Here is a 15,497-nt window from a genome sequence, read left to right on the forward strand (position 1 = left end):
TGATTTAAGTTGCATTTCAGTGCTTCCTAAGTTTAATAATTACCTTTCCTGTTATATAAGGCCTTTGATATCTCCATCAACTGAAAATTAGCAGTTGAATGTAACTCTAGACCAAGAATCTTGGGCTTGAAATCATTGTGTTCTTTGAGCACCTGTCACAGGACAGGATATGAAAACTTTCACAGAGAGAAAGTACAAGCAGTTGAGTTGTTAAGACTCTCAACCAACTATCCCAAGTTGCTGACCAAAAAATCTGACTTTAAACATTAGTTGAAGTAAAATATCAACAGGGGGCCTCCCCGGTGGCGCAGCGGTTGAGCGCTGGGTTGCGAAGCTGCCTGCAGCCTCTGCAGTGCCGGTTCAATCCCCGGCTGCTCCCCTGACACCAGAGGAGGGTCCCACATAGCACGCAGACCTCCCCTGCCACCCGCTGCTCCCCTCAGCAGTGTGCTTCAGTCCTTCTGCCTGCTCTGCTCCCCGCTCTGGCTCTGGTGAATTCTCTCGCCCTCCCGCGCTTCTGACTGTACCCAGTGCTTGTATAAACAAACAAACAAATAAATAAATAAATCTTTAAAATGTCAACAGGGCTTCCTTCTGGGACAGGTTCCTCTGTCCATCCTGCATTGGCAGGCTGTAAATCTCTCTAGCTTACGTGAGTAACAGAGATGGGTGTTTCTCCTGCAGGTAACCTGTGCCGTTGCACTGGATACAGGCCCATAATTGATGCCTGCAAGACTTTCTGTAAAGTAAGTAGAAAGGAACATGGTACTGAATGTACTTTCTCCCCCAGTGAAAGGAAACAGCACGGCTTGTCAGGTGTGATTATGGGAACTGTTGTTATTAATTAGAGGTCGGGCTTGTCCCAGGTCTGTAGTTCCTGCTGTTAGTTAATCTCGAGCAGGGCACTTACTCTCATGCACCAAACTTGCCCCTGAGCACCCAAGCTCCTTGACATTGGCTGTGATGCATTGTTCAGGGGGCCTTTCCTGAGCTGGGGTGCCCTGCCCCACTCTCCTGCAGCCCTTTGGTCACACTGTGGTATGGTGGTCCACTTGCTGTTCTGTCTCTTCGCCAGACAGCGAGATGCCAGACTGCAGAGGCAGTTCCTGTGCAGGGCTGGTCACCAGGCACAGAGGGAGCCGCGGCTTAATCAATATTGTTGAATGAATAGATGACAAACAACTTTGAGATGAGGGACATAAGATTGCCCTTTAGAAGTTAAACTATGAAATCAGCACATTAAAAATAAGAATAGAATAATGTAATGCTTGTTAATATTTATATGTTTATTGCTATGTTGCCAGACTTGCTATAAGATCTTTCATGTTAATTTATTTCATAACCACTGCTATTCAAAATTTTTCATAAGCTTAGATTTCTTTTTTTTAAAGATTTATTTATTTATGCATACAAGAACTGGGGTGTAAGCCAGAGGTGCGGCGGGGGGTGGGGGGTGAGGTTGAGAGGATTCACCAGAGACAGAGTGGGAAACAGAACAGGTGAGTTGACTGAAATACACTGCTGAGGGGAGCAGCTGGCGAGACAGGAGAGGTCTGCTGCACCATGTGGGTCACCTCTCTGGCTGGCTAGATGGAACACTTGACCTCAGTGACTGGTGATAGCTTGATAGCATTGAGACTTTAACCCCTGCACAACCAAGGAGACCCAAGCTTAGATTTCTTATTAGAAGTTAGTTTGGACATGGTTGAGTACATGTGGCTCTCTTTCATAACATTTAATAATACCTATTATATATTACATTTCAACTAATAGTCCACTGTTTAATGTAAAACTTAGTAGAAGGGATTTTGTTTCCTGGCTGGGCTCCAGCATTCATCTTCAGCTTCAGAAATCAGCCCTGAAGACAAGCTCCCTTCTGAGGCCAGACAAGCTGCCTTCCCAGCTAGGTGCCAGATGTGAATCAAGGCTTAGGCCAGAGGGGGATGACATCAACAGAATGGTGAGGTGGGAGTTTTACTTGCTTCTTCCTAAAGAATACCAATTTTGACAATCACCCATGGACGAGAGTGCCTGGAGAAAAGTCTGGGAAGCCAGTGAAGATGTTCTTGTGTGAAAAATCCAGCATTGGATGTTTTAGAAAGGTTAGTTTTCCTCTCCAAGGGGTAACAGCTTATGCCAAGAGGGACTTTGTCAGTCCATGATTTCTTCTACAGGAAACAGTGAGAGTATATGAGTGAGTTCCCAGTTTTCACCAGAGTGTGAAGATCGTGTCAGATAGGCCCATTTTTTCCCACCCCATCCAGATACTGAGGTGTGTTGTGTGACTATGGGGCAGGGAGGGACAGGGACAACAGCAGCCAGGGTTTGCACTGGGTGTCAAAGTGACATGGATCCTTCTCTGAGGACTCTCAGTCCACCCATGAGCTGTTGGGAACACCTTGCATGTAGATCCCTCTACTGGCCCATGGTACTGCCAATGCTCTGTGTACATCATTCTCACACACCCCTACCCAGTGACTGGTTTCCTGAGCCTGCCCTAGGGTAGTGAGTGCAGTTTGGCTATTAGCACTCACAGAAAGTTGCCAGACTTTCTTTGAGAGTAGCTTGAGCCTAAAGCAATGCCATATGGAAACAAGTAGGAAGCTGTCAGCACCTGGCAGGGCTTTGCAGAATCAAGGTGGGTGGGGGGCAGGAAAAGGAGGGATTGGGGTCAAAATAAGGGGGGTTACAATTGTATGGAGAATATAAAAATAAAATTAAAATTAAAAAAAAAATACCCATCTCCCCCGCCAAAAGAAGCAAGAAGTGTGGAGCAAGCATATCCAAAGAAAGGGTCTGAGGAGGCCTCAGGATCCCTAGTAGGGATGACAGAACATATTTTTCTCTGAAAGCTTCTCAATAAAGACTGAAGGGGATGATTGCCTCTTCAAATATGAAGAAAGTAATGAAAAACTTCAAAGAACATAAAAATCAAGGGAACATGATAGTACCAAAGGAACACAGTAGTTTTCCGGAAACAGGCTATAAAGAATTAGAGATCTGCTTTCCCCAACAACAAATTCGAAACAGCTGTTTTAAGGGAAGCTCAGAGAACAAGAAGACAACACTGAAAGACAGTTCAGTAAAATCAGGAAAACAATATCTGAACTTTTTTCAGAGAAAAATGGTACTAATTTAAAAAGAATCAAATAGAAATTCTGGAGCTGAACACAATGAATGAAATCTGGAACAAGATAAGGATGCTCATGGTCACCACTTTTGTTTAACACAGTACTGGAAGTTCTAGCCAACCAGTTAGGCAAGAAAAAGAAATAAAAGCTACCCAAACTAGAAAAAAGTGGTGAAATTGTTTCCATTTACAGATGACAATCATCTTATACATAAAAAACCCAAAAGACTTCAGAAAAAGAAAAAAAAATGTTAGACTTAATTCAGTAAAGTTGCAGGATACAAAATCAACATCCAAAAATCAATTGCAATTGTAGACATTTGACAACAAAACTATCAGGAAGAGAAATTAAGAAAAGAATCCCACTTACATCAAAAACAATACAATACTTAGGAATAAATTTAACCAAGGAGGTGAAAGTCAAAAGATAAGTGTTGGCAAGGACAGGAGTAAAGAGAGCCCCTATGCACTGTTGCTGGGTATAGGAATTGGTACAACCACTCTAGAAAACAGTATGGAAAATAGAAGTACCATAAAATCCAGCAATTCTATGTCTGGGAATATAGCTGAAGGAGAAGGAATCAGTACCTTGAAGAAATATCTGCATACACCCATGCTCATTACAGCTTTATTTATAATAATCAAGATATGGCAACAAACTAAGTATCTATTGACAGACTTAAATATTTCACATCATTATCCACCTGTGTGTGTATACTTATACATACAAACATATATATTATATATAAATATATAATATATTCGAGACAAAAGGAAATCCTGCCATTTGAAACAACTTGGATGAATCTACAGGACATTATGCTAAGTTGAAATTAGCCAGAGAATGACAAATACTGTATGATCTCACTTATGTGTGGCATCTAAAGAAGAAAAATTGGGCCTCCCTGGCGGTGCAGGGGTTAAAGTCTCAGCGCTATCAAGCTATTGCCAGCCACTGAGGCAAGTTTTCGATCCCTGCCCAGGAGGTGACCCACATGGTGCAGCAGACCTGCTCCCCTCAGCAGTGTATTTCAGTAGGTCTGCCTGTTCTGTACCCTACTCTGTCTCTGGTGAATCCTCTCCGTTCTTCTGGCCTACACCCCAACTCTTATATGCATAAATAAATAAAATAAATCTTTAAAAATAAATACATAAATAAGAAAAATTAAAGTTGAACTAATAGAAACAGAGAGTAGGATGGTGGTTACCAGAGACTGGTAACTATAGTTAATAATACCATGTGCTGAGAGGAAACCTCAGGTGTTCTCACCATAATGGTAACCAAGTGAGGTGATGGATTAACCTGATTGTGGTAGTCATTTATCCATGTATTTATTTTTTAAAGATTTATTTATTCATACAAGAACCAGCCAGATGTGTGGGAGGGTGAGAAGATTCACAGACAGAGTGGGGAGCAGAACAGGCAGATTGATGAAATACTCTGCTGAGGGGAGCAGTGGGGTGAGACAGGAGAGGTCTGCCGCACTCTGTGGGACCCTCGCCAGCTGGCCAGTATCAAAATGGAGATGCAGAGGCTGCGGACAGCTTCACAGTGCAGCGCTCAATCGCCTGTGCCACCAGGGGAGGCACTGATTGTGGTAGTCATTTAATAGAGTATATATATATATATGCCAAACATCACATTGTACACTATAAATATATACATTTTTTGTCCATTATACATCAATAAAACTGAAAGAAATGCTCAATATTAATTACCGGTTATTTGTTTTTTTTAACCTGTTAGACATCTGGCTGCTGTCAAAATAAAGTAAATGGAGGTTGCTGTTTAGATCAAGGGATGAATGGATTGCCAGAATTTGAAGAAGGAAATAAGGTCAGTGAAATGTTTTAGGTTATTAGCTTTTCTCAGGATATGAACATTGATCAGCTTACTCTTAGGAAGAATAAACAACTGACCAAGTTGACTAATTTGAAGGGTTTCAACATGTCCCTTCTTTCATTCTTACTCCATCTCCATTAAAAAAAATTGTATGTTAACAACTTCATTCCTCATCCCAGATATTCATCTCATTCAAATATATCCCTTTAGGAGAAAGACATTGATCCCTTAATGTCTCTGTTTAAAACAAACAAACAAACAAACAAACAAAAAAACCTTTTTCAAGGGTCAGAAGCAAAGCAGGATATATAGGGAAATAGAAGAACAGATGGAGGGAGCAGTGAGAGGAGACAGGCTTTCAGGAAAATAATCTTGCTTTTCCTTGTGCTGGTGCCACTGCCTGCCTCCTCCTCTTTCCCAGGCTCCAAAGAGGATGTGCAGAGAGTGAGGGCTTTCGGGGTCCATTGACATCTGCCCTTAGTCTCTAATGACCTGTCGTGTTAGAGACCTTGACTTTGAGCCCAGGGGTTGAAGTTGACCCCTTGACCTTTCTCAGTCTACCATCTATCCGTATTCTCCAATATCCTTTCACAATAGATTGAAAGTGGTAAGATCTGTCCAATAACAATAACTTCTGCTACTTTCTCTTTTAAAGATAAATGCAAAACTCTTCTCAGAAGAGGAGTTTCTGCCATTGGATCCTTCTCAGGAGCTGATATTTCCTCCTGAGCTAATGGTAAGTAAGGCCAAGTTGAGCTTGTCCTAGAGGAATTCATGGTGAAGTGTCAGGAAGCATATTTGTTTGGGGGTCTCTCAGGCGCTGACTAGTAAATAGGTAATACCCGAGGTCTAAAGACCATGGACTCAGGTAGGGATGGCGATGCGGGTGGGGTCACCACAGGGCTGTGGCTTGTAGCCAGCAGCAGGTGTCTATAGAAAGTCCTGAAATGACATCTCCACATTCTTAGATGTAAACATGTTTTTCTCCTTCCAGCTTTGCTGACATTTACTGTTCCTTAGACTGATTTGACAAAATTAAGCATGTAAAAATATGCTTAGGCAATACTGAATTCCTTTGAACTATAAAAGCACCACAGGGAGAGACATGGGAACAGTCTCCTGAGGAGTAGGCAATATTGTTATACTTTTGTCCTGATCTCTGGGCCCTCGTAACACTCTACTTTTAGGTCATTTTTATTTTTTAGAATGATCTCTATTTCCTTTCTCTATTCCTAGGAAGATAGAGCAGAAAAGGGAGGACATGTTGCCATGACTTAATATAGAATCTAATTTTCAACAGATAATGGCTGAGAAACAACCACCAAGGGCCAGAGTTTTCAATGGTGAGAGGATGACATGGATTTCCCCAGTGACTCTGAAGGAACTTCTAGAAACTAAAGTCCAGTATCCTCAGGCCCCTATTGTCATGGGGAACACTTCTGTGGGTATGTAGAACTGTAGGAACTTCTGAGGAAATGGAGAAATACTTTGGGAGGAAAGGACCTCATTTATGCATGTTCTCAGGAAAAGCAGCCAGAAATAGCATTCCTCATCATTTAGACCCGGCTTCCTGAGCATGGCTCAGGAGACTTTCACAACTTCCGTTACAAAAGTAAATACCTATTGCCCCTAATCAGAGCAGTACCAAGAGTTGCCCCCAGGAGTCCCTCTCTCTAACAAATCAGACAGCTGCCCTGGCTTTCCATGTGGAGATTGATCTGGGACTTATATTTAAAATTGCTCCCTGTTTCCTCCCTTACTGGTGTCTCAGTAGGTATATTATGTTTTCTTTTTTTTTTTTTTGGCGTTGAAGAACTGGGGTGTTGGCTAGAGGCACAAGGAGGTGAGAGGATTCACCAGCGACAGAGTGGGGAGGAGAATGGGCTGATTTACTGGAATACACTGCTAAGGGGAGCAGCAGGCGAGACAGGGGAGGTCTGCTGAGCTTTATGTGGGTCAGCTCCCTGCCTGGATATCTAAATCAGGCTGCTGTGGTGGGCCGTGGTGGTGATAGTACTGAGACTTAACCCCTAAGCCACCAGGGAGGCCCTATTATGTTTTCTTAAACGGAAGTTATAGGGTCTTTCTATTGTAGCTATTGTAAACTCACTTTGACTGCCTGCTACTTTGAGGAGCCACCTCAAGTCTCCCAAAAGAGAATTTTAAATACATTACAAGTTGTCTTGAACTCAACAGGCAAGTTTTCAGGCTTTTCAGGCGAAAAGCCTTCCACATCTAGTGAAAACCCATGTGGCCATTCTCTGTATGTGTGATTTGGCAGTGAACAGAGAGCTAGAAAGACTTGTAATTGTTATATATTTAAAGGCACTGGTTTTAATCACAATTTCAAAATGTAAAGGGTGGTTAGCCCCCTTTTATCCAAGTCTTATTTTTTTTTCTGATCATTTAGGGCCTCAAGTGAAATTTAAAGGTGTCTTTCACCCAGTTATAATTTCTCCTGATAGAATTGAAGAATTAAATGTTGTGGATTGTGCACATAATGGTGAGTCCTTAAGGGCCCTGTTTTCTTATTTTAAAAACATAAATCAGTTTGTTTCCTTTGAACAAAAGACAAAGAGTTATTCCTAATAAAAGTATACAGAGTTTTTTCTGTGTATTATAATGATAATCTAGAGGAGGGTCAGGGGAAAATTTTCTGTAGGTACAGAAACACCCATTGTCTAAACAGTTATAGTTTTATTGAAAAAAACTTTTATTTGCCATATCAGAGCAATGTAACAAGTACATATAAAGAGTACCCTCCTGCCCCCGATATAAGATAAAGAGGAGAAAAACTGCCTTTATGTATTAAACAGCTTGCAGACTGGCTTTTCCATTCTCATAGAGTAAATTCATTTAATGGCAATGATGAAAAGCAGTATAAATGTCAGTCTGGTATCTGCGGTCTAATTCTTGACAATATCATGTATTAGCTCCAAGGACTTAGAGAACTTATGTAACTGATTCTGTTTTTTCATCTGTAAAATGGGGCTTTTAATGTTTCAAAGCTTTGATAGGATCCCAGGAGACTCTGTGAAGTGTTCTACTCTGTAATTGACACAACGAGTGTTCAAAAATTGTAGCTCCATTGGCACCACCACTACCATCTCCATCACCATCACTGCTGCATATTCCTACCACCATTACCACCACCTCCTGCTATTCTCCATCGACATCTCCACCACCACCAACAACAACAAGCAGGGCAGCGTCCTGCTTCCTATTGAGCAGGAAGTTCCCCTATGTGTAACCTGTGTCCAGTGGACAAGTGTAAGTCAGCAGTGACCACATTACATTATTTACAAGTGATTGTATTTCAGGGCTGACCCTAGGTGCCGGCCTCAGCCTGGCTCAAGTGAAGGACATTCTGGCTGATGTGATCCAGAAGCTTCCAGAGGAGAAGACACAAACATACTGTGCTCTCTTGAAGCACTTGGGAACTCTGGCCGGGGCCCAGATCAGGAACATGGCTGTATGTATTAGATGGCTTTGGTGTCACCCTGGGGTGACTGTCCCGGACAAATTATGATATTTTTACTCTTTCTAATAGACATAAAGAATATTTCTCCAAAATAGTGCTTAATTCTTATTTTATCCCTTGTATTTTAATAATTACAACTGTTGTGCAAACAATTCACTATTTTATAGTCCTTAGGTGGCCACATCATGAGCAGGCATCTAGATTCAGATCTGAATCCCCTCCTGGCTGTGGGCAACTGCACCCTCAACGTGCTATCAAAAGGTAAGTGGTAATTCCTTGGGAGTTATGGAACCTGCTCATCTTTTTTTTTTTTTTTTTTAAAGATTTATTTATTTATTTATATAAGCACTGGGTCAGAAGCATGGGAGGGTGAGAGAATTCACCAGAGAGAGAGCGGGGAACAGAACAGGCAGACTGATGAAATACACTGCTGAAGGGAGCAGCAGGCGCCGCAGGAGAGGTCTGTCGCGCCATGTGGGACCCTCGCCAGCTGGCCAGGGATCAGACTGGTGCTGCAGAGGCTGCGGGCAGCTTTGCAGCCCAGCGCTCAACCACTGCGCCACCAGGGGAGGCCCAAAACCCGCTCATCTTATCTCTTGTCTCTGGAGACTCAGGAAGTCTAGTTTTGAGAATAGCTATTCCTTACAATAGTAACAGTTCTCTCTGCCTTTCTGGAGCCTGGAAAGTTCAGCAGTCTGGGTCTAATCCCACACACTCCCAATGTCTTCACCTCTTTCTCTTTGAAACTTGTGCTAGATATTTTCCTGAACTGGTCATCCAACATCAAACACACTTGTGTTGGTTAGTTGCTGTGTTGGTCAGTGTCCCAATGTGCCTGTAGGCTGTTGAGACGCTCTATGCCCTTTGGTACAGGACTTCCTCCAGGTGCAACAGGAGTGTTGTGACCCTATAACATGTCATGTACTCTACCCAGTCATTCATTGAAGGCGGCAGGTCCTTTTCTTTTTGATTGGGCTTCATTCTACATTTATTTACTTGCGTTTTGGTTTTGAAACTGAGTTCAGCAATTTTAATTTATTTCTTGCATTCCAACTTGGTCAACAATTACTAGAAAGTCCTATTTCATCCTCCATAATTTTTTCCCATTAAAAAATATGAACTAGCTTTCCATTACCTCCACTCTTAAATATCTGTTCTTTATATCATCTCAATCACAAAACTATTTTAAAGAGGAAAATTTGTATGCAGAGTTGTCAGTTTAGGAAACATCCCTTGAAAAAAATCATATAATGGCAAACAGTTTTGTGATGTGAAGATGAACATCAAAAGTTTCTTATCTTTCACCCCAAAGTCATATATCATTATAACCTTAATTCCTCACTCCCATATATTGATTAAAGAACAGAAATTCTTTAAGTGCTGAAAGAAGATATAAACAAATAAGACAGCACCTTATCATTATAAAAATTCATCAAAGGTAATTTACTTATTCATGATTGTACCTAATAATACTCCGGGTTAAACAATAAACATTTGTTGAATGAATTGATTAGCATATCAAAAGGGATATTAATAATACTCCATACTTATGAAGTTCAACATGAATTGTGTTGTTCATAAAGAAGACTGCTAAATCCTGTCCTTCCTGACCTCTGGGCTGTTTTGCTAGAAATTTTAATTTACAAGCAAACAAAGAAGACAAAAAAGTGGGACCTAACCTGGAGGAAAGAAAGTTGTAAGATGCTCTTAAAGGGTGAAAGATGTATTTAGCATAGGGAAAACAATTCTTTTCCTGAACAATTGATTTCCTCAGGTTTTTGGTAGAATTATTTCCCAAGCATTGGATTGTTTAATTGACAGAACAGATTCTATGGAAAGTGTCTTTTTTTTTTTTTTCAACAGAAGGAGGACGACAGATTCCTTTAAATGAGCAGTTTCTCAGAAAGTGCCCAGATGCAGATCTTAAGCCTGAAGAAATCTTGGTCTCAGTGAACATCCCCTACTCCAGGAAGGTAAGAATGTCCTAAAGTCCTTTCCACTTCCTGGTTTTACCTGTGAGCCCATGACTTGTTAATTCCAAGGTACAGTGAGTTAAGAAAAGGTGTTGAGTGTTTCAGTGGAAATGATGATGATGTGTGAATAGTCCGTTTTACTGGGGGTGTCCCTCTGCCATTCCTGGAATCAGAGCTCTCCTTCCTTCCTTCCTTCCCTCTCTCCTTTCCCCTCTGCCCTCCTTCCCTCTTTCTCCCTCGCTCTCTTCTCCTCACCCCAAACTTTAATGTTACTTTCTTATAGAGTTTTAAAAAGTCTTTGTTCCATTAGGCTTTTCCCTAAATAAGATTTGAAAAAATATATCTCTAGTTTTATCTGGGGGTGAGGTGTGTGTGTGAAAGTAGCTAAAAGAAAATACTTGGGCAATAGAATTTAGTGGGAAAAAGAAGGACTTCAGAGTAAGTATCAGGATTAAATCTTGCTTTCAAGATCTGAAATGACTCTCAACTAATTATGCTATCACTTCAAGACTGATCAAGTCTCCCCCACAGAAGCATCTGAGTTTGCTAAAGCTGCCATAAATCAGAGCCACAGATGGGGTGGCTTGAACAACAGACATTTACATCCTCATCATCTAGAAGCTAAGTCTGATATCAGGGTGTTGCCAGGGCCGGCTTGTGTTAAGGCTTCTCTCCTTGGCTTATAGCTGAGCGCATACTGTGTCTTCACACGGTCTTTGCTCTGTTCGTGTCTGTGTAAATTTCCCCTGTCTTGTTGATCTAACGCCTCTGTAATCACCTCATTTTACTGTCATTACCTGTTTAAAGACCTTTACCCCCAGTACAGTCACACTGTGAGGTTCTGGAGATGAGGACTTGTCATGCAATTTGAAAGGTTCACAATTGAGCCCATAACAGTGTGATGATGCTCAAAGCAGGCAACACCCATAAATGGCCCCTGCTAGTTTCACTCAGCGAGTGTGTGTCTACGTGTTCCTCTGAACTTCTGCTTTCAGTGGGAATTTGTGTCAGCTTTCCGACAAGCCCAGAGGCAACAGAATGCCCTCGCAACCGTCAATTCAGGAATGAGAGTCTTTTTTGGAGATGGAGACAGCATCATTAGAGAGTTGTCCATTTCCTACGGGGGTGTCGGTCCAACCACCATCTGTGCAGAGAAGGCCTGCCAGAAACTCATTGGAAGGTACAGCCTTGTGTCCTTACACTCAAGAAACTGAGCAGCTCTTTTTGGGGTGCCAGACTGTCACAGGAAGAAAAATGCCTACTACCTCCTTACTTAATGGCTTGGTATCCTAGCAAAATTTCATGGTTATTTCTGTATGTCTTGATTTTGCTGGATTCCGAAGTGAGTATCATACAGTCTGTGTGTGTGTGTGTGTGTGTGCGCGCGCGCGCGTGCGCGCGCGTGCATGAGAGAGAGAGAGAGAGAGAGAGAGAGAGAGTTCCCACCTCCGAATGTCATATAGACACAGTAAGCAAAATGAGTCAATTTGTATTCTTTATTGTGAGAGAATAATTTGCCACAATGAAAAATAGGCTATGAGAGTTGGTTTTATGATAAATTGCCAAATGCATTTGTTCACCTGGCTTTTCATTTCTAACGGTAATACTATAGCCAATATATCCTGAGCATTTGTTAGGTACTGGTTGCCATCTCAGAAGTAATAGAGAGTAATGATTAAAAGCATGAATTTGAGTCAGATGGCCGGGTCCGAATCTCAGTTCAACCCCTATTAGTATTAGTCAGCTTACTTAACCTGATGGTATCTCGGTTTCCTTGTCTGTCAAAGGGAGATGATCATCCTGGCCTCACAGGCCACTGGGAGGATTGAATGAGTGAACCCATAAAAGAGAACCACTTTTAATAAAGGGGTCAGTTAATCCTGGGCTGAGAACCTTACAGGAGTATCATTTCTTTCTTGTGACCATTGCATGACACGAGTTCTATTATGATCCTCCTTTTACAGATGAGGCACTGGGGGACCCAGACCAGGTATCCTGGGAGTGGTAGATTGTGACTTGAGCTTAGGTAGACTGACTCAAGTGTGCACTCATTCCTGCATGAGCTTGATGCTACTGACCTGTGAGGCAGTGAGTCCTGTGAGGCTAGGAGACTTCTCTTTCGACTCCCACAGGCCCTGGAATGAAAAGATGCTGGACGAGGCTTGCAGGCTGCTGCTGGACGAAGTCTCCCTTCCAGGCTCGGCTCCAGGTGGAAAGGTGGAGTTCAGGAGGACACTCATCATCAGCTTCCTCTTCAAGTTCTACCTGGAAGTGTCACAGATTTTGAAGAGAATGGTAAATGGATCTGAGCCGTAGTAGTCCATGTTACTGGCAGCTATAGTGATAGCTAACGCAGAGGCAACGGCCCCCTGCCAAGTGGTTATAGGACAGACAAGACCACCCAAACTACAGACATATAGGCTGGCTGGGCATATGGCAGGCTGTCCATTGATGCAGTGTAAGTTTGGAAAAGAATCACAAGTAGAGCACAGAATTATGAAGGTTTGGTTTAATATCACTTGGTTATTCTGTTTCTCACCTGTTGTCTAGATGGTTTACAGAAAACTTGTGAATAATTTGAATTATTCACAAGGTAAACAAAGAGAGAAAGCAAAGCACAGCATTTCTTCTGCTCGTTTACCTTCTTACATCTGGCTGTCTTCAGCTTCATTTCTCTCACCTATGAGATGATGATGGCAGCTGCTCTGCAAGGTTATTGTGAGCTGCATCATCGCAGGCGGAGGGCTTGCTCTGCTCTGAACAGCCCTAGAGCTTCAGAGGAATGTGATGAAGACCGTCTAGTGGAGGCTGCCCTAACAGCTGTCATCATGCAAGCATCACCCTGGTCTCCCTTTTGACAAAAGATTAGAGTCACAATTGTCGGCCAGGGAGGACATAAGTAAAGACATTTCTCAGAGAAAATTTGCTAAATCCAAAGGGGACTTAAACATATTGACTTCATAAATCCCATGCCACACCAGCTGACCAAATTAGGCCGGACATCAAGGACATCCTTCATGTGGCCTGGAAATCATTATGGTCACTTTAAATAGGAGACAAAAAGTTCTCTTATCACTCCTTCTGGGATGTCTTCTCATTATGCATGGGAACAATGGAGAACCAGAAGGGTGTATCAAATTTTGGAGAATGGAAACTTGATGTCAATATAAACAACATATTATCACCTGGTAAATAAAGAGAAAAAGTAAAGCCAATTGTAGACTCTTCCAATTAATAGTAAACTAGTAACAAATTTTGGGGGGTTAGTGAATCAAGTGGTTTAATTTTAAGCTTTCACCTTGTAGTCTGAAACCTTCCATTAAACTTCCTCTATTCAATATTCCTTGATAATTAAAGATAATGGCCCTTGTTAGCTTTGATTTCCTATTAAAATCTTTTTTACTTGGAGGTACATTTTTCTTACATCGTTGTTGAATTTTGGACAGTATAGAAGTGTAGTTCTCCCATCACTACAGCACCCATAGACCATCACCATAGTCCCTTGTCTCTTCTCCCCACCCCTGTTTTCACCCATCTCCAACCCCTTCCCTCCTGGATGCCTCATATCTATGGTTAGCTTTCAAAGTCTGTCTTTGACTCTTTATTTGGTTCCTCTATATTCCATCTCCTGCTTTGTAAGCCCTCAAATCATTGAGGAAAGCCTGAGAGAGACTCATAAGAAACATAGAGATGTTGGAAGTCAGCGACCTACTGTATTCACGCTGTTCTTCCAATGTGTACTGGGATGGGTGACTCTTGCACAGGGTGTGTCCTGGAGGGCGATTTGCTTGTGCTTCTAGACTTCTTGGGTGAATATTTAGTGAAAATCAGACTTCAGAGTAGAGCTACTTGCTAAGAACCATGTAGCATCCCTTCAAAGACCATTTAGGCACATTTAAAATATCTGCAATGGTTCTGTTTTTCAGGACCCTGTTTACTATCCTACTCTTGCAGACAAGTATGAGAGCGCTTTAGAAGATCTTCATTCCAGACATCGTGGGCGTCAATTAATGTACCAGGTTCGCAACTCTTTTTTTTAAACTAAAATATCTAGATTATGCCTCCTTCACCTGGACATACCACTTATTGCTTAGTGATTCTTATGCTATATATGGCTGAGTTCCCCTTCTGGTGAACTCAAAAACTCCTTTTGCATTCATTAAAATTCCAAAATCATTGAAGAATTGTGATTCAAAACAAAGCTAGCAATAATAATTTTTAAAAATGTGCTTTGCTCTTGAAGGCCCTGTGTTTTGTTGTGTGGCCTGTAGCATTGACACGAGCCAGCTGGCAACATACTCTATGTCCTTGGCCTCCTGGAAGGCAGAACACAACCAAAGGCGCATTTTGTCTCAAGGCCGTGGGGCTGCTGTGATTTCATCTCCAGAGGAGCAGAAAACACAGCCCCGGAGATAAGCTGTTCCTCAAACAGCGAGCCAAGCCCCCGAGCTGCCCTCTCCTTTTAGAGAATAGTCACAGGGCTTTTGGCTGGCAATTTTCCTGGAATTTGTACCTCCCACATTCCCACCACCAGCTGCCCCACCTGTGGCAGCCATAGTCTTCACCCCAGTCTCTGAGCTTGACCTATATCATTTCTCTTAACCCCTTCCTTCTTACCTTTAGTTCTTCTCTCAACAACAAGCTCAGAAAGCTAGCAACTCTCATATCTGAAATACTGGGAAATAGACTGTTTCTTAATTTCCACTTTAGTGAATGAGATATGTTTAAGGTATTTACAGAAACTTAAATGCTAGCAGGATGTCTTCCATATGTCTCCAAGAAAGCCTAGCTTAAGTGAAACATTACTCAGATCATTAATGAATACCATCATTATTTTTGTCTTCTTTCTTTATTAGGATTAATGAAATTATGAGTTTTACCAATTATTTCTTAGATATCATCATTCAAATTGTTTCTTAGATATCATCATTCAAATTATTACAAAAAATAGCTCTTCTGTTTAAAGTCATCCCCTCAATATTTTCTCTAAAATATAATCATGATGTATCATGCTCTTTTGCAAAATACATGTGCCATATATGATATAACTAAAATAATTTTTATAGTAAA

At 41.7% G+C, this 15,497-nt stretch overlaps 1 protein-coding gene across 1 annotated transcript in view; it reads left to right on the plus strand.

The window, feature by feature from the left end:
- Positions 1 to 15,497, plus strand: part of AOX1 (aldehyde oxidase 1) — a gene marked incomplete at both ends in the record, with an annotated part of 72,905 nt that overhangs the window by 14,656 nt on the left and 42,752 nt on the right. The window contains 11 exons of the mRNA XM_084259433.1: positions 685 to 746; positions 4,878 to 4,967; positions 5,629 to 5,709; positions 6,274 to 6,418; positions 7,384 to 7,476; positions 8,294 to 8,445; positions 8,622 to 8,715; positions 10,318 to 10,427; positions 11,423 to 11,607; positions 12,560 to 12,722; positions 14,354 to 14,446. Of these exons, the coding sequence (XP_084115559.1) occupies positions 685 to 746; positions 4,878 to 4,967; positions 5,629 to 5,709; positions 6,274 to 6,418; positions 7,384 to 7,476; positions 8,294 to 8,445; positions 8,622 to 8,715; positions 10,318 to 10,427; positions 11,423 to 11,607; positions 12,560 to 12,722; positions 14,354 to 14,446 (1,268 nt within the window). The remainder of the gene's footprint in view (positions 1 to 684; positions 747 to 4,877; positions 4,968 to 5,628; positions 5,710 to 6,273; positions 6,419 to 7,383; positions 7,477 to 8,293; positions 8,446 to 8,621; positions 8,716 to 10,317; positions 10,428 to 11,422; positions 11,608 to 12,559; positions 12,723 to 14,353; positions 14,447 to 15,497) is intronic.

This window comes from Talpa europaea (assembly GCF_964194135.1).
Source record: "Talpa europaea genome assembly, chromosome: 1".
In the NCBI taxonomy this organism is placed as follows: domain Eukaryota; kingdom Metazoa; phylum Chordata; class Mammalia; order Eulipotyphla; family Talpidae; genus Talpa; species Talpa europaea.